Source organism: Drosophila montana, unplaced genomic scaffold (assembly GCF_035044405.1).
Source record: "Drosophila montana isolate Dmon_TW-CO22-7 unplaced genomic scaffold, ASM3504440v1 contig_3848_1, whole genome shotgun sequence".
In the NCBI taxonomy this organism is placed as follows: Eukaryota; Metazoa; Arthropoda; class Insecta; order Diptera; family Drosophilidae; genus Drosophila; species Drosophila montana.
This window is the reverse complement of record NW_026998720.1, coordinates 4,804,593-4,827,510: the sequence shown is the minus strand read 5'-3', so window position 1 is coordinate 4,827,510 and position 22,918 is coordinate 4,804,593. Positions and strand designations below refer to the sequence as shown.

The following is a 22,918-nucleotide window of genomic DNA, read 5'->3' as shown; positions in this document are numbered from 1 at the left end:
CGGCAGAGGCAGCTGACCGACTAGCTAAATGTCCTGCTATAGACCAAATTATATCTTAAAGGATAGTTTAACTGGCAGTTATTCCCCGGGGTTACTGGAGTCATATTCGTAATCACTCAAATATTTTCAATATAATTTGGAAGTCGATCCGATAGAAAAACAAAAGTTACTATCAATATTTTTTCGCCCATTTTCTGGCTGTATATTTTAAATTATGTGAAAATTACTTTTTTGTGTAGATCTTTGAAATTAAGCTTAAAGCTTCTTGAACAATAAGAATATTCTTCATATAATAAGGTTTTTTTTAAGGATTTATACAAAAATATTTTAAAATATCCTTGAACCCAATTGGAAAAAAAATATGAAACGTTTATTCCACTAACTTTCTAGACTTGCGAGAAAAACCAGCCAAATTCACGTCTTGTTCACTTACGTCATTTGGCTTATTTGCTCTAACGGTTCGGCCTTCGCTTTGATTATCAATCAGCCCTTCAGTCAGTAGATCAGGACGAAAGATTCGTATTTGCATAAAAGTTGATACTAGTAATCAGAGTGGATGCATCAACAGAGCAACGATAATGCTCTTATCTAGAATTGACTCTCTACAAGAGCTACAAGGAGCTTAAATTGTTCATCTGAAATGCATTTAGCAGACGTCTCGATACACCCACTTGTGCGCCCATCTGCTGGGTATTAGGCAAGGGACAAGGCAAGGCTGTAAGAAAATTGAATTGATATAAGCACTCCGATTGTTCGCCCAGATATGGTGTTATCTGAGTGTGTGTGCATGGGTGTGTGTGTGCTAACAGCTGTGGCAGCCTTTACTTAAAGCCAATTGACAGTGTCTGCTTTATATGTGCGCCAAGACTTTCACAACTCTCAACACAATTAGGCCAACTGTGCGGTCAACGTGGCGTATGATAAATATTTGAAGCGCACTCAAACACACACGTTTACATATTTCGAGCACGGAACCGACTTAAAAATGATTGGGGCCCCAGCCTGTTGGGTTTCTAATGTGCTCGTTGCCAAAGTGACGCCTAATAAATTATTTAGTCTAATTGCTAATGCAAAATTAAAAATAAAAAAAAGGGCCACGGCCCTGCCTTGTGGCTTGCTTAAAAGCAGCCACAAAATAACAAAACGTGAGCAGAAGCTCAGGTGGGTGCTCGTGTTGTATGTGTGTTTAACTAAACAGTTTGATTAAATTAACAAAATACCAACACAAGGCTGTTCGCTAGTTAATAATTAAGGAGTGCTAAGGGAGTGGAATGCACAGCGGGCTACTTACATACAAATGTGATATGACAAAGCAAATATTTAGTAAGAAGCTGATTTTCATAAATATTCAAAAGGGAAGAAGTGAAAAATATAAGAAAAGTTAAGGTAGTTCCGTTTAGAGTTAGAATCTATGACTAACTTGGGAACCTGCTCTGCTATCATCATAGGCACAGAAGAAAGTTATGAATAATTTTATACTGTACATTCAATATTATTCCTATATTAACTTGCACTTTTTGAGTACTAAGAAACTTTAATGTAGTTTTTAATGTTCTTAATTCTTTCAATTTGTTGTTCATTTTGAGATTTCCAATCAAGATACGACAAAGAACGTTTATATATTTTTGGTACGACCTATTCTGGAGTATGCCTCATATATCGGTCGCCCCAATATTCTAGTCATCAGGACAAAATTAAGTATGTACATAAACAATTCTTGTTGTTTGCACTTCGTGGTTCAAATTGGGATCCTCGTGTGCGGTTACCGTCATACTCCAGTATACTTCTGATGATAAATCTTTCTTTTTTAATTCATCGCAGAACCATGCTTGGTGTAATATTTATTCATACGTTAATTACGGGTGAAATAGACTCTTCTGGGTTGACTAGCCAATTAAACTTCTCTATGCCTACTAGACTAACACGTAATTATAGAACTTTATCGCTTCAATTTTGGTTAACTATCTATGCCTTGCATCCACTGGTTGTCTGTAATGATTGAAAGCTTGCGAAACTTTTTTTTCATTCCTTCCTTAAACATTTTTATTCATTTTATACGACTTTTAAGACCTTATCTAGAACAAACTACAAACTACACTCAAGTACTGTAGATATGGGTCAGTATCTATGGCAAAATATCTCCAAAAAGTATTTTCCAATATTCGGATTCGAGCCGACATTGATTGCGATTTCAATAGACATAATGTACATTTATATTAATTGTCGCTTCTGCCTCACGTATTAATCATTTATTTATGGTTTTAATTACAACATTTAATATCAACAATTTACTTCTGATTGTAACGAAGCTTGTGTAAATAATGTCTATGAGCGCTTTATCACCTGTCCCAGATCTTTACCGTTATTATCTCTGTCCTTATCACTTGTTTAAAAATAACTAAAACGTTGACCAAATTGATGTATTATTTAGTATACTGCATGCCAGATTTGGCAGTATCTTTATAGATAGACCATATATTCCTTGGATTTAATTCTATATAAATATTACTGATTTACTATAAATTTGTTGTACACAAAAAATATGATGACGCTTTATAGATAACGGTATTCACGCTAGTGATGGCACTTGCACCGATTGCTTATCAGTTAAATCTTTGCTAAGCTAGAGATGAGCGCGTGCAAGATTTGTAGAAAACGACACGAACACAAAATATAGTTTTGAAACACACACAGAGAATATACTATACAAATTATGAATATTATTATCATTATTATTTTATATATGTATATGTATTTAGATAGATACTATTCACGTCTAAAATATCTGAATCAAGCACGACTACGCACGATATTTGTTTGCCTTTGTGTCAAAAAAGAAAAGATGGCACGTGCTTGGCTCTAGTTTGAACTGATTTTTAAGTGCCTGTTTATGTAATAATCTTATAAAACAACCCCATTCACTATATCAATTGGCCTGTCATATTGATATGAAATTAATATGGTTTCAAGTTGTCTCAACTTATCGCAAATAATTTAATCGGACAATCAAGTCTCTGCAGTGAGCTTTCGTACGTCATTAAACACACACGAGGTATATATATATATACATATCGATACACAATTTCATATATGTATATTTATATACATTTTTTATATACACCGATATCAGCAGGTGTCGATGAGGTAGAGTTATGAATATGGCGTCGAGCAGTGTGCCAAATGGTACGCGATATGATAGATTAGTTTGTTGTGGATAGTTTTGAGTTAAACTTCACAAAAATAAAGTTAAAGGAAACATTGACAATCAATTCCGATTGGACACACACAAACCTGGATTAGGAACTGCTTCAAGCGGAACGGTTCCCCCACAAGGTGAGCTGGCGGCGCTTGGCTTGCCCACCGAGAAACAGAACTAACGGCATTTAGCAGCCGCCGTGCAGAAGCCGGGAGACGAGTCCGAAAGACAGAAAGGTGGGAAAAGAGAGAGAGAAAGAGAGAGGAAGCAGTAGCACAGGGAAGGACAGGGACAGAGCGTAAGGGGCAGTGGGTGAATCAACAACTCATGAATTATTCATATTATTGCGAACTTTAAACTCAAACGCGTCGCTTCCAGGCTGTAAATCATTCAGGTAGGACTCAGTTATTGACAACTGAGTGGCACAAAGTGCGTTCCAAATTTATACACGTAATATTCACAAAGAGGTCTCCGACCAAGCTCAACCAAATAGTGCCAAAGTCAAGACCGAAACCCACAGCCACAATCCGCAACCCACAGTCCTCAAGCACAGACAATAGTCGAGTGAGTATAAAATATGTATTTCTGCATAGATCAAACATTGCATTCGCACCTAGTGACAGTTGCAGTCGCACATGTGTGTGAGTGCATAATATATATATATATATATATATGTGAGTGTGTGTGTGTGTGTGCGTATGCATGCACTCGCATAAATTTGTCTAAAAATATCTTAAGGGTAGGCAGCAAGAAAAAAACGCATTTACAAGCATGTTGCACAGCTGGGTGGCAAGCATAATAAAAATGTTAAAGAAAACAAGTAGGAGTCCTCTATTCAACTGTGACCGACTAGGCGATGCCCTATACTCAACGCTAAACTGACACAGTGAGTTTTTTAATTTTTGAGCGAAATAAACGAAGGTAGGCAAAAAGTAAAGTATTGACCCATACGGGCATTGACAAACCATGTTTGGCTCTTCTTATCACTTATCTCCGAGCTATGCTTAATAAACCTACACTATAAATCGATAATTATCGGTGTTTTAGATATGCTGAAATATCGATAACAAACAGATAATTTCAATAATTCAAGCTCCTACAATTTCCAATATCTCAATATAATAGAGACGACCTAGTTAGATCGAATTGGCTCTTCGAAAAATAGAGTACTCTATTGGGTTTACGAAGACTTCCTCTGCCAGTTACAAGCATTTGCACAAAACCAATCTAACCCAGTTTTATCCATTTTCAATGGGTACAGGGTAAAAATAGCTGAGCCAACTATTTGACGGGCGCAGAAGAGCTAAACTTTTAGTAGAGTGCTATCTTTAGTGCTTGAGATTAAAGACACGGAACGCCTGCTGAACACACTGAAATAGCAATTTGTCAGAACTAGTTGACCAAAGGTGCCACAAAACAAATTTTGTACATTTCAACCGAATATTTACCCGCTGTTTAATGTTTTGCGAGAGAGTGAGAGAGGGAGAGAGAAGGAAGGAGAGGCAGTGAGAGAAAGAGAGGGAGAGACAATCAGCAATAATAAACAAAATGTAATGCTAAACAAATCCAAGGGAAAAACAGAACAACGAACGAAGCATTAAATAGACAGAGTGAGAGAGTGGAAGACAGAGAGCGCAAGAGAGCGAAAGAGATGGTAAGCAAGGAGCTGCAAGCAAAGCAAACTAAGTGAAACGGCGCGCAGATAAAATAACAGCGAATATTTTGACAGACAAAGACATAGGTTAATAATTGTGGTGGAATAGGAAAACACAACATGTATAAGACTGCCAATACCCTACAGATTTAAAAAAAGACAACTAAGCACTAGTCAACCAACTTGTAAATTTTAATGACCTGAGAATTCATAAGCTTATGAGCTGTAATGAATAAAGCTATTTACAAAAAGCTATATGGGCATTTTTTAAATCAAATATTGAAGAATCGACTTTTAAAGTATTAAGTTGTTATTTTAACTTTGCATTGCATTCTTATGGAATTTATAATATATAATACATATTAATATTAATATTTATATTTTATAATACATATTAATAAATAGGACTACATTTCTAAGTCAATCGTTTATTGTTATTGAACTGTGCAGACAAAAGCTTTTTGACAACAATATTGTACACTTTACAGACAAAAGCTTTTTGTTAAAATTTTATTCAAGCCTTTTGAAAACCTCTTTGTTCTGATATCTTATGAAAATATTTATTTTTCTCAAGCTGAGTTATGTATAAAGCTGATCATTTTTATGATTTCTGATTATATTTTTTACTATTTTACCCCAAAATCAGTCCGAATGTAAAATGCCCCTTCATAAACCTATAAGCTCGAGCAAATTAGTGTAGGGCACTGAAATAATTATGAGAGCTTGGGACAAAGCGTGGCGGCCAGGTGACAGGCGTCGGGTTAGCGAATTAGTTGTGCATTGGCTGCCGAACGTGAACGCGAGAGCAGATGAATTCAGTGCCTCGAGTGGTCGGCAGAACACGTACCCACATAACCTAGGGGCCCCCCAGTCAACTGAAATCCAAATAGAAAACAGCCCGAAATTCAACAATTGTTTGGCGAGCCAGCCGAAATGTTTGGCCAACTCAAGTTTGGCCAATACAAACAGTGAACGGGTCGCGTAGTCCGACGTAGTGCAAACGACGTAAGCGCAACGTAAGTGCCAGCTAACGTAACGTAATGAAGCGCTTAAAAGCTGTCAGACCCCGATACCGAGACCCGTGCGTGGTGCCTCTTGAGCCTTGAGCCAATGTGCTATATTTAAATATATATTCAGACACTACGCACATTGGCCATAAATATTATATAAAGTGACAAATCTGTGCATACATATAGCACGCATAATCTGAATAATAACAAACCGAGTCTGCTCGAAAGGCTTTCAATTAATTTCGCAATTCTCTTCCTGCTAGACGTGCACAAAATTTTCAATAACAGTTAAATGCAATTTGCTGCTGAAATGAAAAACGGGTGGAAAAACTGAGCACTTGCCTTGGGCAAGTATGTGAGTGTGTGTGTGCGCTTGTGTTTGTGCTTGTGTGTGTGTGTATTGGCATACGTATCTTTGTGCCCCGTGCGGGTCTGTGTGACTGTCTGGCATACTATGTTCTCCCCTCCTCCCATTCCCTAGCAGCTCTTGGCACATTTCGCCGTTGTAATTGCTAAATTAATGCAAGCGTCAATGATTATCTTTGCCCCTGCAACAGATACTGTGCTGCATATCACTTTTGGATACAAACTATGCTAGACAAATAAATCAGGTTTATAACATAATTAATTTGTCGTGTAAATTTGTTTCTTCTCCCTTGATGAGAATATATATTTATAAATAAATAGTTGTCGCTTTGCTGGGGATCTGTTTAAATTTCGACATATACAAAAAATAAAAATAATTTGTTAACATTTTGACCGATATATGTATAAATGTTAAAATACTTTTTAAATTTTTTCGCGCTAAAGAAGAATTTGACTAAATTTTTCCGAAATGTTTCAAGTTCCTTTGGAATTTGTCTGTATATTTGCTTGTACATTAATTACCAATAAAGATTAAATATTTATTTATATGTTTACACATACATAATTATTTATTTTTATATTTATTTGTATATTTATAAATTATATTATGTACGTACGTGTGCACCAATTCATCCGCATAGAATAACTGCATATGCATATTGTATCTTAATATAACCCACTATCTTATCCACTCTCTTCTTGCTCTCTTTTGTTCTTCTTCCATCACAAACGCGCTCTCTCTCTCTCTCTCTCTCTCTCTCTCTCACTCTCTCTCTCTCTTCCTCTCTTCCCCTAAGCTTTCGCGTTCAGTCTTGCTGCCTTTTTGTAATGCTCACTTTTGTCCGTTTCAGTTGTCAGTCAAGTGTTTGCTATTGCAGTTACCGTTATGCCTTGCCCAGTTCCTTCTTCTTCTTCTCCGCACACACCCGCACACACACTCACTGAGCTCCCATTATTGACACTGTCTGCATTATGCATTTTATCGATTTCATATCGCATTCATATTTACCGGTCCGTTGAGTCAGTTTATCAAGCGTTCATCAAATCGTCCATACCTGTAATAAAAACAGTTGCTGAATCAATCTAGGAACAATACCCCAAATATATTTATAATAAGAGGTATAAATATGTTTTTGTATATTGTTTTAAGCTTTTATGAGTATACTCTAAGAATAAAGGTATTGATTCATAATACGGTTACGGCTTCGAATCTCTGAATCCAAATTTCAGTGTCTTAGCCAAAGGCTTTAAAAGGCTGACAAAATGAAGTTGTTAATATATACTTACATATATCCAATATATATTTTATTAATATAACTTATTATAATATATGTTATTATAATTATATTCAAAACAATAATAATCAAAGTCTTCACAATCGTATTAATAGTAATAATATATATTATAATAATAGAGCTAATTTCTTTTTTAAACTTAACTGCCGTAATAGAGTATCTCGTAGTCATGCTCTGCTCACCTTGTCTGTTTTTTCCTTAACTGCTGCATTTTGTTTATGTTCTATGTTTAGTTTCATTTGCTCTCAGTTTATTTCGCAATTTTGTGTTTAGTTTCTGTTTCGTGTAAATATACAAAAGAGCAGAAAAAAACACAAGGAAACTGAAAAACTCTGGCAACGACTTGTGATGCCATTCGCACATCTGGCCAAGTTAAATAATGTTATATGTTGGAATTCAAAGGAACTATTATTTATTTAATTTATTCGTGAGGTGCAGATGTTTAGTAGAATATTATCTGGTGTTTTTTCTCAATATAATGCTATTTAGTAATATTTATTAATATCTAATGCTTTTATTCTATTTTAATTTTGGCCTTGCAGGAACGAACAGGAGTGCGCCAGTGTTGCCACAAAGTGTTGAACGTGCGTTTGCGATGATGCCGTTTCGCAGGACGATTCGATCATTATAATTCGCAATCCATATTTGAGCACAAACACAATTAGAACGCTTCCAAAAACGAAGGCCAATACACACAAAACACTTCCAAGCACCAGGAGCAACAAGGATAGTCGAAAATCCTAAAAAAAGAATTCACCACCATGCTGTTAATCCGAAAAACCGTCGCATCCGTAGCCACTTGCGCCATATTATTGCTGCTGGTCTATGTGAAGGGGCACACATTCGCACTGGCCACATCCCGCCAGGATGTGTCCCAAGAATCCTACTCCACGCTCAATGGTACCAGCCTCCAGTCCAGCATTGATCAAATTCGAAGTCGGCAAAAGCGCGCTGTCGAGGATATAACCGATGACGACGATGATTTCATCACAAGGCAGGCAGCGAGAGGTATTGAGGCTAATGAAATCGGCACCTGTTCCGAGGGTCTGGTGCTGCCTCTGTGGATGCCCCAGAGTCCCATTACAAGTGGGGATCGTGCCATACGCGGCTTTGTCTACTTTATGCTGATGATCTATTTATTTGTGGGCGTGTCCATCATATCGGATCGCTTCATGGCATCCATAGAGGCTATCACCTCAATTGAGCGCAACGTGACCGTCAAGGGTCCCAAGGGTGAGAAGCAAACGATGCGCGTACGCATCTGGAACGAAACTGTGGCCAATCTGACACTCATGGCGCTCGGCTCGAGCGCACCAGAGATTCTGCTCTCCGTGATTGAGATCTATGCCAAGAATTTTGAGAGCGGCGACCTGGGTCCGGGCACAATTGTCGGCTCCGCCGCCTACAATCTGTTCATCATCATTGCCCTTTGCATGGTGCTGATACCGAAGGGCGAGACGCGACGCATACGTCATCTGCGGGTGTTCATGGTGACGGCCAGCTTATCGGTGTTGGCCTATGTCTGGTTGTGGGTCATTCTCTCGGTCACTTCGCCGGGCATAGTTGAGGTCTGGGAGGGTCTGGTCACGCTCATCATGTTCCCCTTGACGGTACTGTGGGCATACATTGCGGAACGCCGCCTGCTGGTCTACAAGTACATGGACAAGAACTATCGGATGAATAAACGGGGCACGGTCGTTGCCGGAGAGCACGATTCGGTCGAATTGGGTGGCGATGAACCGAAACGTTTGGTCAATACTAATTCAAGTGCAAATGCGTATAATGAGGCGCGATTGGAGTATATACAGCTGCTGGCGGAGCTGCGCCTGAAATATCCAGATGCCGATTTGGATCAGCTGGAAATGATGGCACAGGAACAGATGATATCGCGCGGCAATAAATCACGCGCTTTCTATCGCATTCAGGCCACACGCAAGCTAATCGGCAGCGGGAATCTGATGCGTAAAATTCAGGAGCGCGCACACGACGATCTCACCCAGGTGAAGGCACAGCTCCATCAATTCAGCGATGAGGAAGATGAGCCCACACGCATCTACTTTGAGCCCGGACATTATACGGTCATGGAGAACTGCGGTGAGTTCGAGGTGCGTGTAGTCCGCCGCGGCGACATATCTGGCTACTCCAAGGTCGAGTTCGAAACACAGGACGGCACTGCCTCGGCCGGCTCTGATTATGTGGGTAAAAAAGGGGTACTCACCTTTCCGCCGGGCGTCGATGAGCAGCGCTTCAAGATCGAAATCATCGACGATGACATCTTCGAGGAGGACGAATGCTTCTACATACGCCTGTTCAATCCTTCCGAGAATGTGAATCTTTCAGTGCCACAAATTGCCACCATCATGATATTGGACGATGATCATGCGGGCATCTTTGCGTTTGCCGATTCCTTGATTGAGGTATCCGAGTCTGTTGGCGTCTACGATCTGCCTGTCATGCGTTATTCCGGCGCCCGCGGCACCGTCATTGTGCCCTATTGGTCCGAGGATGATACGGCAATTGGTGGCCGACACTTTGGTGAAGTGCGCGGTGAGCTGATCTTCGAAAACAATGTGTCTGAGTGAGTATCCATGACTTTTTCGCTTTCTGTATACAAGGTATCTATTTAGATCTGCAACTATATCTTGATACGTATGGTCCGACCCTTGCCTTTACTTTTGTTTTTGGATCTGCTTTTTCCATACAACTTCTTTCTATATATAAAGAAACTTTTGAGATCTACAATTATATCTAAGCCTTGATTCCCAACCCAGTTCATCTTCATATATATGTCATTAACTTATATCGGTTATCTCTATATACATATATAAAACTGTTTGTCCTGACTGACCGAGTTAATGACTGACTGTCTGATTGGTGATCAACGCACAACCCGTACCATAAGAGCTAGGAAGCTGCAATTTTCACTGTAGTTGCCTTATGTGATGAAGTTGCACGTTAAGGCGAGGTTTCGGGAAATTTCACAAGCATTTATGAAAATCCCGCGAAAAACGTTTGTATTAAACTTTTTTCTTTACCTTCCGATCGGCCTCAAACTTATTTTCAAAAGTGTTTCCCACTTTCAAAAATGCATTTCTCCTTGCGTGTTCAAATTTATTTCCAAAGATCTCTACGAAAAATCATTTGAGACTTTTTTCACGCTTTTTGCAGAATCCAAGATTCCTGGGTAGAAATGCGATTCAAAGATTTTTTGGGCGAAGTTTTTAGTTTTGTCCGATTTGTATCAAACCTATTTTCACAGCTCTACATTAAAACTTAATGAATACGTGTTTCAGCGATTTAGAAAAATCCACCCGCAACTGTGGAAATTTGACGAATAAAATTAACTTAACTTTTTCGTTTATTATCGGTTTCAAAATCAATTTCAAAGATCTTTATTAGAACTTATTTGACACGCCTTCGCAAAGTTCACTGCTATTAGAAGGAAAATACCACAAGACTAACAAGGGCAGAAACCTCTGATTCCAACATTTAGTTATTTATTCGATGCACTTTAAACTTATTTTTAAATAGAAGTGGAGATCAAGATGGGTAGATTTCAATTGTCCACGTGCGTGTACTTGGAGGAAAGATAATATCTATTCTTAGCACAAAACGTTCAACGGGCAAGGCCGGGCAATACCCGCTAGTTTTATATATATCAAGATTCGAATCTCATCCTTACGTTTGGTTCGTGAACTGGTTTTCTCCATTCTAGTTCTTCATATGTATAGAGCACCTTTTTAGATCTGCTACCAAATTTGAGCCTGGTATATCTTCAAATCTGTAATATCTATTTATACCCGCGATTATAAATATATCGTGGATCGAATCTCGCAGTTGATTCGTGAATCTGGTTTTATCTAGTCAACTTCTTCTTCATATGTATAGAGTACCTTTATACTGATCCTTGGTAACCGATTCCAGTAAATGTTTATATAAATATCATCTTTTTATATTGGAAATTATATCTATGTCAAGATTCGAACTGTCGGCTTGTGAACATGGATTTCTTGATTCTACTTCTTGTTCTAATGTTATAGAGTATCCTCTTAGATATGCAACGAAATCTGAGGCTTGGTACCCATCCAAGTGCACATTGATACATACAGCACCTTTTTAGATCTGCAGCTAAATCAATACCAAGGTTGAAACCTCGCCTTTAAGATTGGTGTAATATATTCATCATATTCATTGCAACCTTTTTGTTCATATTCAATCAAGAAACAGGCTATTCTCCAGTAAGACGTACCACTAGCTTCCGACAATATTCATTTATGGGTATTCACCCATCTATCTAAATATGTTGTATGAATGAAGCGCTACGCAAAATGGCAGCCATAGATCTCAATATTTATATTCATATTTACATATAATTGTCTCTAACTGAGATCCGTTAATTTTGATATACTGGGAGAACATTGAGACGGTTTCAGGTTCAAACCGACTTGCAGACTTCATATCTATATATATATATATTTATAGTTAAGCCTCTGTTATGCATATCTGATAAATCTATTTATATATCTATCAAGATAAAACTCAATTTATACATCTATAATTATATGAGATCCTTTACTTGGATATTCTGAGGTTCTCTCAGCTGAATCACACTCTCATACAGTTCTAAGATTGATGGGAATATCCTAACCCAACAACAGTTGATTGGCTGACTACGTGCCCGTTTCCATAGCTCATCTGGGGCAACTGGTTAACTGCTGACTTTCGGAAGCATGTCACGCAGGGCCAACTCCCGGTGGAGTTTTTTTGTTTCATTTTCCTTGTCCTTTCTTTGTTTTTGTGTGTCGACAGCCCAAAATTGTTGCTCTGCGAGCTCGGGAATTGGGTTTTTGAATGCGTGCGAGACAGCGCGACGAATCGATTCAAGTCGAAATTATTTGCGCTTTTAATTGCTGCGTCAGTTGGCAATGCCAGACCAAGTTTTCTAGGCCAAAAAGGGATGGGGGCGGGGGGCTTGAACGTGGACTTTGGCATTGGAGTTGATGTCGCAACTGGAGTTGGAGTTGGAGCTGGCATTCATCCTGCTGTTTTGTCAGAGCCTGGCACCTGGTCGTGTTGCTCGCAAATGTTTTTTGATAGTGTGAACACCACATGGCATATCGTAACACACACACTCACACGCACACACCAACACACACACATTTAGCACAAAATGTCGAGTCGATGTCCCATATGAGTTTGACTGCCAAATATGTGTGTTTCCCGCTGTGGCATGTACTACCATGCTGCGTGCCACATAACCGTATACTTGTACCATACACCCACACACACATATGCGCGCACACACACCCACACACATCCGCATAGCCGAGCAGGCAGCCATTGCGTGCGCCGTGTTTGTTAACGTCAAAGTGCAAAATCTAATTAATTTTGTAAAATTATTTCGTTTGGCAAATATTTCGCTATCATCGGCAAAACTTAGTTACTCAACTTGTTTGGTATATGTTTTATAGAAGGCAGACCTTGGTCTATTAATCATGTAGAATAAACTTTCCTTAAAATGTGTTAAAAATATCATAAGCATTATTTTGTGCTTTCACCATAAAACTTATTTTTCATAATGAAAATGCATTCCTTGGTTGAGATGAGTTATCGAAGTTTGCCTAAGGGACCGAGTTCGAATCCCGGGTTAGTTTATCTACATCCAGGCACTAATGTTTTGATTGACTTTTAATTAAGAGGTGGCATATCTTGCTAGTTTGAGACGCTTAGGTCTGATGCCCTTTGAACACATGATATGTGCGGAGTACAGTGAAGCTTGTAATTGCTGAGTTTGGTCGTTTTCGTTAAGAATTTTAAAGCAGTCTGATGTAGATAAGATTTTCCTCAGCGATTGATTTCTATATTTCGACTGATCTTCGTTATGATACACTAGTCTGATCCAGCCGATTTATAAATATATACCGCCTGCAATAAAAAGTCGAATATATATCAAATTCTATGATGACAGCTTTATAAATGAGGGACTAATAGAATATGGCAATATCGGCTTTATATAGACGTAGATATTTATCTTACTTACATATCTCTAGAATCGTAGAACAAGTATCTTTCAAAACTTTTTGAATTTAAATGAAGACTTGCTTTAAACTAAAAGCAGCTAAAAGACTGGTTTTGTTATTAGTAGCGTAATGGCTTTTACTAAATTAAAGTCTACCTTTTTTGATATACAATGTCTCCATTATTCTGCACTTGTCACTGTCTGCTCTTTGTCTTTATCCCCGTGTTTATCTTTGCGTTTGTCTTTGTCTTCGTTCCGCTGATTTGCAGCTTTGCATAAATTGTTTTTTAACATATTGCTGGCATATTTTGTGGCGCCTCAGCGGACGTGGCGTGGCTTGGCTTGGTTTGGTCGGGGGTGCACTACTAACAACTGTCTGGCAGCGCATCATCAGCTATGCCACGCCCCCCTCCAACGCCCACTACCTCCAACGCACATAACATACATTTTTGTGGTTTTACATTCTTTTATAATAAGCAACAAAGCGTGGCAGAAAATTAGATGAGCCAATGCCAGGGGACAACTTCAAGAAAAATTAAGTGGCAATGCTGTCAGACGTCATTTGTATGCGTGTGTACGTATGTGTGTGTGTCTGTGTGAGTGCGCTCCCAAAATGGTCGTTAAGCTGTGCTTTTTACAGAGCCGCAGCTAAACGCATTTCCATCGCACATACTGTTGAAATAGTTTTCAATGTTTGACACTGTTGAGTGGCGAATGGCAGATGGCGAGTGGTGTCCAAATTGCTTCAATTGCTCCTTTCTGGACATTTCTCAATTTGACATTATGGCAATTATTTGCCCAGTTTTAAACGTTTCAATTTCGCTCGCTGTCCAAATGCCCCGTTTGTTGCATTTAATTCACATTTTCGCTTTTTACTTCTGCGGCAAATTCTCTAGACGCTATCACCAAGCATTTACAGCCACTCAAGTTGGAATGCCTTTAGGGCTGCCTTTTGCTTCGAACTCGTTTGCTTTTAAACTCTGCTGTTGCCCCATACTCTCACCCCCCATACCATCATTCCTAAAGGAAATAAAAGAGTATACAGTGTTTGTGAAATGTCTGCCTGTACGTCTCCCTTTAATATTGAAGCGAGCGCAAGCCATACTCGGTTTGCATATTTTCATGTGCAAGCCTTTGACCTTTTACCCGGTGCAAAATGAGTTTAGATCCTAGTATCATTATGGTTCAGTTCCTATTCTTGGGTAGCAACAAGAGCCGAGTAGGCTCCGTGGGCATCATACTTCAAAGTTCCCATGAAATCGATTAAAATCGATATTGAAACCAATAACAATATAGTTCAGATTTCGATAAAGGTCGATGTAGAAACCGATAAAAATCGATGTAGAAACCAATATAAAATGTATATAGAATTCGATAAAAATCGATGCAAAAACCGATAAAATTCGATGCAGATATCGATACAAAAACTATATAGAAGTCGACAAAAATCGATGTACAAATTGATAAAAGACGATGCGGAAACCGATTAAAAATCTATATAGAATCGATGTAGAAACAGAAACAAAATCTATATAGAAATCGACAAAAATCTATATAAAGTCCTCTTTTCCAAGCATATTTCGGAGCTTATCAGAGCTATTGGTATTCATACTATTTTGTAGTATACACACATCACGCCTTTGCTACCAAAAACAAACGCAGTTTTGGAGTTAAAGCCTAGGGCTTCGGTATTTGCAACCAATTCGATGATATATTTACCGAAAGTCTCATAAAAATCGGACAAGAAACAAAATCACAAAAGCATTTGCCATAGTATCACGGGGCTAAGGAAAGAAAAAGCAGAAACGTAGCTGTGTGTGTGTGTCTGTATGTACATACAGAAAAAAGCTAGAAGGTTTTTAACAGATGCCCAGCGCTGCTTTCGGAGTATTTTCTATTCAGACACCCCCTACTAAAGCACTCTTACCCCGAGTTCTCGCTCTTACTTTGAATCAGTCAGTTGCCAAAGGGCCTAAGCATTGATGGCTCCAGCAGCAGCAAGTTTTAGAGTTCCTCTGACAAACGTTTTGTGCTCCGTGCGCAAGTCGGGGCTATGTTTGGTTTGTTGCGTATACGCAGTGTGTACTCATAGAAGCTGGTATCTCTGGGCATGTGAATGCAATTAACGTGGGGCACCTGTCGTCAGCCACAATCAAATGCAAATCAATGCATTTTACGCTTAATTAAATGCACACTAAAATACAAATTAAAATAAAAATTCTAATTAGTTTAGCATGTTTTGCAAACGCAGTCAAAATTAAATTACTGGCTAAATGTGCTTTTAAATTGTTGTTGCTTTTGCTGTTGTTGCTGGTGTGTAGGTATATAGGGAATTTGCCAGCCCATAATTACTTTACAAATAGGTTTTTTGTGCTCTCCATTCTGAAAATCAAATGCTGCTCTGGGCAGCCGGGCAGCCGGGCAGCCTTTCCATCGACTTTTGCGAACCACTCGCAACTGGCAACTCCCTTGCCGCCCTAACGCTCAACCAGCACTTGGGGAGCCGGAAGTGCGCAGCAGCAGCGACAGCCATGGCGTCAGATCCCATAAAAAACAGCAGTCTGTGCAATGCCATAAAAAATGGTGGCAAACGCCCCAGACGTGAGCGCCTGGCAGGGAGTTGGGGGAGTTGGGAGCGGGAGCCCAGCAAAAGTGCCAACACTGTTGCATAAATTTGTATAATCTGCGTCAAATGCTGACGATGAGCAGGAGCCAGGCGCTTTTATATTGAGTTATACGCAAGCGCTTTTATTTTCGGTGCCTGCAACATGGCAAATGCCACAGACTGAAACAAGTTGAAAAAAAAACACAATCGAGGTGGAAAATATATTAGCAGTACATTATTATACTTATTATAGAAGAATTTCTTTATAAAAGTACGATTTTAATATTGTAATATTGTAAGGATTTTAAAATAATATATTACAATTATTTCTGCTAATTATAGTTAATTTTCTAACAAGTATCGTTTTTTTCGATTATGGTTTGTGTTATATTGTAAAGGCGCAGATGTTGTGTATGTTAAAACAGCTTTAAAACAATGAAATTGTGATTGTGACATAGCTGCATGCACGAACAGACCAAACAGTGTGAGCTGGAACGCTGATTTTTTAAAAAGGTTACGACATTAGTAACTTATGACGTAAGTGAATACTATGACGTGGTGTTTGTAAAGTTAATTCCGCACGGGTAGAAAATTAATATATTGTATTTTTACTTACAATTCACCAAAAACAACAGAGACGATGACGTTATGGTTTGTGTTGTGGATGACCGGACACGAGACTTGATGGCGTAAAGACTTGTCAATATGTTTCTACTTATATCATTTGAATAAATGATGGCAGAGTTTTTGTGAAGGATAAGGAAAGAAGCCTTGATATATATTGCATGGTCTAATTAGCTCAAACAGAGCTTAATCAGGGTATAAAAATATTGTTATGAAATGTGTAACGCATGGAAGACGACATTTTCGATTCCATGAAGAATACTTATTCTTGATCAGCATACAAGAGCCAAGACGATATAGACTATATTTGTATAGTATAGTAGTTGTATTCAACTAGTCTCTTGGTTTTAAGGCTATAGTTATGGGACTATTTATGCGCCAGATCGGATTGCTATATAATATAGCTGCTATAGAATTGATCGATCGAAAATTAAATTCTATGAACAAATATATTCAAATTCGAGACATCTGGGCATTTAGTTTTTGTTTTTTTAAATATCTGGACAAACGCAGCAATTACGACCTTCACAATTCGCCTCGAACTCCTTTTTTCTTTGTTTAAATAAGTAAAGTTCTACATAGTTTTATAAATAAATAACTTAAAAGTATTAATTTTAAATATCTGTATTCGGCTAGCAGTTATCTATTAGTTGACAAGGTTTTCTAAGCCTTCGCCAAAAAGTAGGCAACGCAATTTGCAAAGCTTTCAAGTTCAAGAAACGAAATGCTTTTCAGCTGCTAAAGTGGGCAAGCGGACGCCTAAGTAAATAATATAAATATACATTTTCCTGGATGTGAGTGTCAGCAACAACAACAGCAGCATTTTCATATGCCAGACAGGCTTTCAGGGGATTTTCTGGCTGTGGCATTTGTTAATTAGACCAATTTAGGCAGCCTATGTGGCTTACAGGGCAGCCGCAAGGTAAGCTGACTTAAGGAATGGCCAGGTAGGAAAATTCCTTGGCATAGATTTTCTCAGCTGTTCTCTGAAGAGCACATCTTCTGGGAAAATGCCAAATGTAGTCTGTGTGCATTTGGAGGAAAAGAATATACGCATAAATCTGCACATCAAATAAGCTGAAAAGGCGAACATATAAAATATGTAGAAGGAAAAAAAATAAGAATCTTGTACTCGATGCGGCCTTTTATGTTGCCACCACATGAGCAGGATAAGAACAAATATTTTATTAAGCACACATAATCTAAAATTGAAATTTATGCTATATATATTTATATATAGATACAAGTATATAGATATGAGTATATCTATTTGCAAAGAACAAGCCACAACGTGGCCTGTCTAACAAATCCAAGCCAACTTGCAAGTTATCCTCATCAAATCAGCATGTAAGCATCGCTTGAGTGAGTGTGGGTATCCTGTGTGTGTGGGTGTGTGTGTGTGTGTGTATCTGTATGTGTGTATCTGTGCTGCCATGTATGATGTGTGTTTGTGGCATGTGCGGCTTTTGCTTAACATGTAGCATTTCTTGCAGCCGGCGGCAATTCGCTGGGGAATCTGCCAACTGCTTAACAGACTGACAACTAGGCGAGTGAGTCGTTTGTATGAGTGTGTATGTGTGTGTTTTTTGTATCCCAGCTGTTGCCTTTCCCTCTATGTAAACAGCAAACAACAATGACAATATCATTTGGAAGCAGACTCGAAATTAGCCTAACTAGGCCAAATGCTGCCCAGTTTTCATGGTAATCGGAGGTTTCCACCTGGTCGAGCCTCAATGCGCTGATACCGTGTGGAAATTTGAGAGAATTACAAACATACTGAATATCATCATTAAGGAAATCTATCTGATATTACATAGCAATTTGCATACCGTCACTTTAAGTTTCAATAATAATATTTGCCTATCAATATGTTTTATTTATGTTATTTTTAAAATTACCCTTTACGATGTGGTCACAAAAAAAAACAACAGGATCTACCTAAAAATAAATTGGCATCAAAATAAAATAACTATAATTCAGCCAAAGGAACAGAAAAATCAGCTAGCCACAGGGCCGCGGTTACTGCGGTACATTGATAAATAAACCTGGGTTAATACAGTCATATATATTAATTTTATGCGATTCTTAACACGTTAATAAATTGACTAAAGTTTCTATCTGCATTTTGTATAAATATTAAAATAACCAGCAAATTGTTTCATTTTCACTCCACAAAATGTACAACAAATTTCACTAAATTTCAACTCACGTTTCTTCCAAACTTGCGGGTGAATTCAACAAAATGTGTAAAAAGTGTTCTACATTTGTTTTGTTTTTTATAGGTCTTTGAATATGAGCTTAAAGCCAATCGGATGTTTAACATACACACATACCATACAACTCCATTTTCCACTCGTAAAGGTGGAATATATTTTTGACAAAAATCTTTCAAAATTAATTTAAAGCAGATCGGATAAAAACAATTATGGCCAACCATGTCTGAGAACTTATTCAAAATCTGATTTTGGCGTTGGCGTACATCACATATCACGTAACTGCTGCAAAATCTCAGGGCATAGCGACTTAACTCCGCCGACATACCACCGCACAGTACAAATCGCTTGCGGAAATTTGTCACATTCTTTCTGGCGAAATATTACGATACGATATAACATTCCGATTTTAGCATTCCGGCCATCATTCATCAATCAGTTAGTCTGTCAATCAGTCAATCAACACCTAAAATTTGTATATATTTAGATCATTAATTAACTAAAATGTCCAATCAACTGAATGTCCAATTTCATCAAGTCTATTAGGAAAAAATTCCATGCTAAATATAAAATTATAAATTACATTTTAACTAAATTATGCAAAAATTAAAAATTCTCACAATTTCGATTTGGTTGGCATTTTGAGCCAAAGCTGACCGACAGTTAGTTAGTTGATTTTTTTCTCATTTATATTTCAATTTTTTTACGTGGGGTCTGCTGTAGCTACGTTTTGGGCTGTATAAATTACCGGCGGCGCCGTTGGCGACGTCAAAGTCAACGTCAACGTCGACTGCGTCAACAACAGGCAGCAAAGCAAATTTGTCTGTGCTCTTCTGGCGCAACCTTTCCAATGTCAATAGGTTGTTGTTGTTGTTGTTGCTGTTGTTGCTGTTGTTTTTGCTCTTGCTCATGTTTATGATGATGTCGTTAGGTTGATTGTTGCAGATATTGAAGTGTGCTCCTGCGGTCGTCCTAAGAGCAGCTCATCAGGCGTACTCTCTCACTCTTCAAGGCTGCGGCTCGGCGCCTTTTAGTTACACTTGTTTCTATTTGCCTTACTGTTGCCAGTTGTTATGATGACATTAAGGTTACCCAACGGAAGGAAGCGTGCCAACCTGTAGAGAACCATCATCGTTATCAAAAACAACATCATGGAAATCGGAGACGGAGCGAGTTGGCGAACTGTTGAGCCAAAAGGGTTTTACCGAGTTTCGGGCCAAAGGTTATCGAAAGGTAGAGCAAAACTTTTCCTTGTTAATGAGTTCAGCTTTGAACATAATTTAAGGCACTTGAAAACTTGTTGCCCAAACAATCTAGCAAATTGCCAAGTTCCGCTTGGACTTGGCCAACTTTAAAGAGTGCAATTTGTATTTGAGCTATTTGGCTTGCCCTGTTAATAACAAACGAGTTGATTTTCAGCACGCTTGTATGGCATACGGCATGTGGAATGTGGCATGATGCTGTAGCCATGGCAGCCGCAATAAATCAAACTCTGGCTCCGCTTGCAACGCTTTGTGGCACAGTCGCTGCCACTGATTTATGCTGCCACTTGTGTGCGTCACATACAACTCAATAAACAACGAACTGTTTTGCGGTCGCCCCAGCAAAAAATGTCACTCTCAGGGACAAAAAACGGCGAATGATGAAAAGGCAACCCCAATGTCAAAGGTCACACCCACACACGCACGCGCACACACACAGCGTCTTTGACAGCTGATCCTGATTTAGATTCTGATTCTGAGTTATGTTAGGTAACTGACAGCTGTCTGCTTTGATCTTACAAAGGACATCATGGCCTTGTCCAGGTAAGCAGCTCACGTGTCCCCATTCCGTATGTGGCACAGAATAAACCTAATTAGCCCGTACCTTGTGCACCAATTAAACTGAGTCCGCGTGGCACTAATTAGAAATTACAGTCCAAGTCCTTTATAAACTAACCGCCTGTCCGTTTTTGACGTAATTATGATAAATGGTGGGGGTAAATAGATGAAAAGGGGTTTGCGTTTCAAGTACAAGCTCAAACAAAACAAAAGAAAAATGAAAAAACTCACAAATCTTTTAGAATCCCATCCTGCGTATACGCAACATTTAAAGCTGCAGCTAAAGAGTTTCTAGCTCTGGATAAAGACAGAATAATATATTTCCTTAAATTTAAAACCACTTTAGAGTTAGAATGAAATCAGGGAGAGAAAGAGAAAGAGAGAGAGACTAAACTGAAAGCGATTAGGAATTAATTAAATACAACTTAGATTTTTATTTTAAGCCACAATTTAAGGCAAAAGTTTTAAATTGTGAAATTCAATTTCAATTTAATTCAATTCTAAAAATAAAAATTATACTCTGTGTACCAAAATAAACCACAAGCATCAGGTAAGCTGCAGAAGCTCAGCAAAGTCTAAGTATCTAAAACGTGAGGCAAAGTATCTGCTAGCTTGAAAAGTATCTGTATGTATAGATACTATTTATGTAAAGATACATCGGCGAATCATAACAAATTGAGTTCAAAAAGCGTTTGAATGAGTTGCTCAAGTCGAGTTAAAAAGCATCTTTGACTAACGTTAAATGTAGCTACAAACTCTAAAAGTATCTTACAGATGCGATAATGTAGTTACAATTACAATATTATAAAAAAAAGTATCTACAATCTGTAAAAGTATCTTTCAGATATATAATTCTTGTTACAAAGTGGTTTTAATTTAGAAGTAAATCTGCCAAGAATATGCACTAACTAAAGGCCATCAGAGTGTATAATTGTTGAAATTATTAACCATATGGAACAAAATGTAAACCAAAATAGTAAAAAAAAAATCCTAGCTATGTTTTTATTGGGCTACTTACAACATTTGTGTGATTTTCTTAAAAGCATTCGCAGCTATTCAAAACACACGCCAACTTTCAGTTTTAAATAATACAAAATTTCCAGTCTATTGCCTGAATTGTTTTTGTTTTATGGTACTTTTAACTGGCCTCAACCATTTGTTCTGGCCACACACACAACACAAAAGGCGATTCCGTTGGTCTGGGGTTCGACTGTTCTTAAGTGGGCGACTTTCATTTGGCCGACTGCTTGGCTTTTAATTTATTGTTGTTTTTTTTCTCCTTTTTTTATTTTATTTTCCACTTGCCTTTGTTTTATTCCTTGGCGGGCTATAATAAAAATGGCCTGAGCTAAATGCAAAACTTTCAAACTTTAATGGCACAAAGGCGAGACGCTAATGAATGCCTCGGACTTTATGCAATCGAGCAGCTAAATGAGCCAATGAAAAATGGCTCTGAAAGCAGATGGGTGAGCTGAGTGCTGGGCGTGGGGTGCGGGGTGCGAGCGGGTTCTCAATTCATAGGGTGCTCCTGCAATTACTTTAACTTTTGCAATTACAACTCAATAAGTAGCTAATTATGGTTGACGATGCCAACGGCAATTGGCCGGAGTTTCAATAATTTCCTTTAATTATTTTGTGCGTCTTTGTGAATGCGCGTGTTTATTGCTCACTCGAATGCCGCCAGCCAAAAAATAATTATTTAATTGGAATTTAATTATTCATACGTAGCGTGGGTTTGCTTTTTTTAACAAGCACAAGAGTGCCCTGAGCAAATATGCACATGAGCGGGTATATGATATTCTATGCTCACCTCCCTTGCACTCCCTTGTATAATAATTATCTTGAAATGTGTAACGCGTAGGAAAAGACATCTCCGACCCCATAAAGTATATATATTTTAGATCAGCATCAACAGCGGAGTTCATACAGACATGTCTGTCTATTAGTCTGCCTGTTTCTATGCGAACTAGTCACTCAGTCTTAAAGCTTTAATGTCAGAGCCGGTCGTACCGGACGACTATATCATATATCTGTCATAGAAAGGATCGGTCGAAAAGCAGGTTCTTGTGTTGAGAACATTTTTTGTTTACCAAGATGACCAAAAACTCGGCATTTA

The 22,918-nt window shown here is 38.3% G+C and overlaps 1 protein-coding gene across 12 annotated transcripts in view; it reads left to right on the top strand.

Annotated features, from left to right (window-relative positions):
* Positions 1-3,192: 3,192 nt before the first annotated feature.
* Calx (sodium/calcium exchanger 3) overlaps positions 3,193-22,918 on the top strand; it is a 38,646-nt gene continuing 18,920 nt past the window's right edge. For 5 of the 12 annotated variants that reach the window (XM_064697196.1, XM_064697192.1, XM_064697186.1 and 2 more), the window contains exons 1-2: positions 3,465-3,760; positions 8,064-10,099. In XM_064697196.1, coding sequence (XP_064553266.1) covers positions 8,283-10,099 — 1,817 coding nt within the window. In that variant the 5' untranslated portion in view covers positions 3,465-3,760; positions 8,064-8,282. Of the gene's footprint in view, positions 3,761-5,620; positions 5,867-8,063; positions 10,100-22,918 lie in introns of those variants that run through there. The other 7 variants (XM_064697187.1, XM_064697188.1, XM_064697191.1 and 4 more) reach the window with 7 other exon arrangements.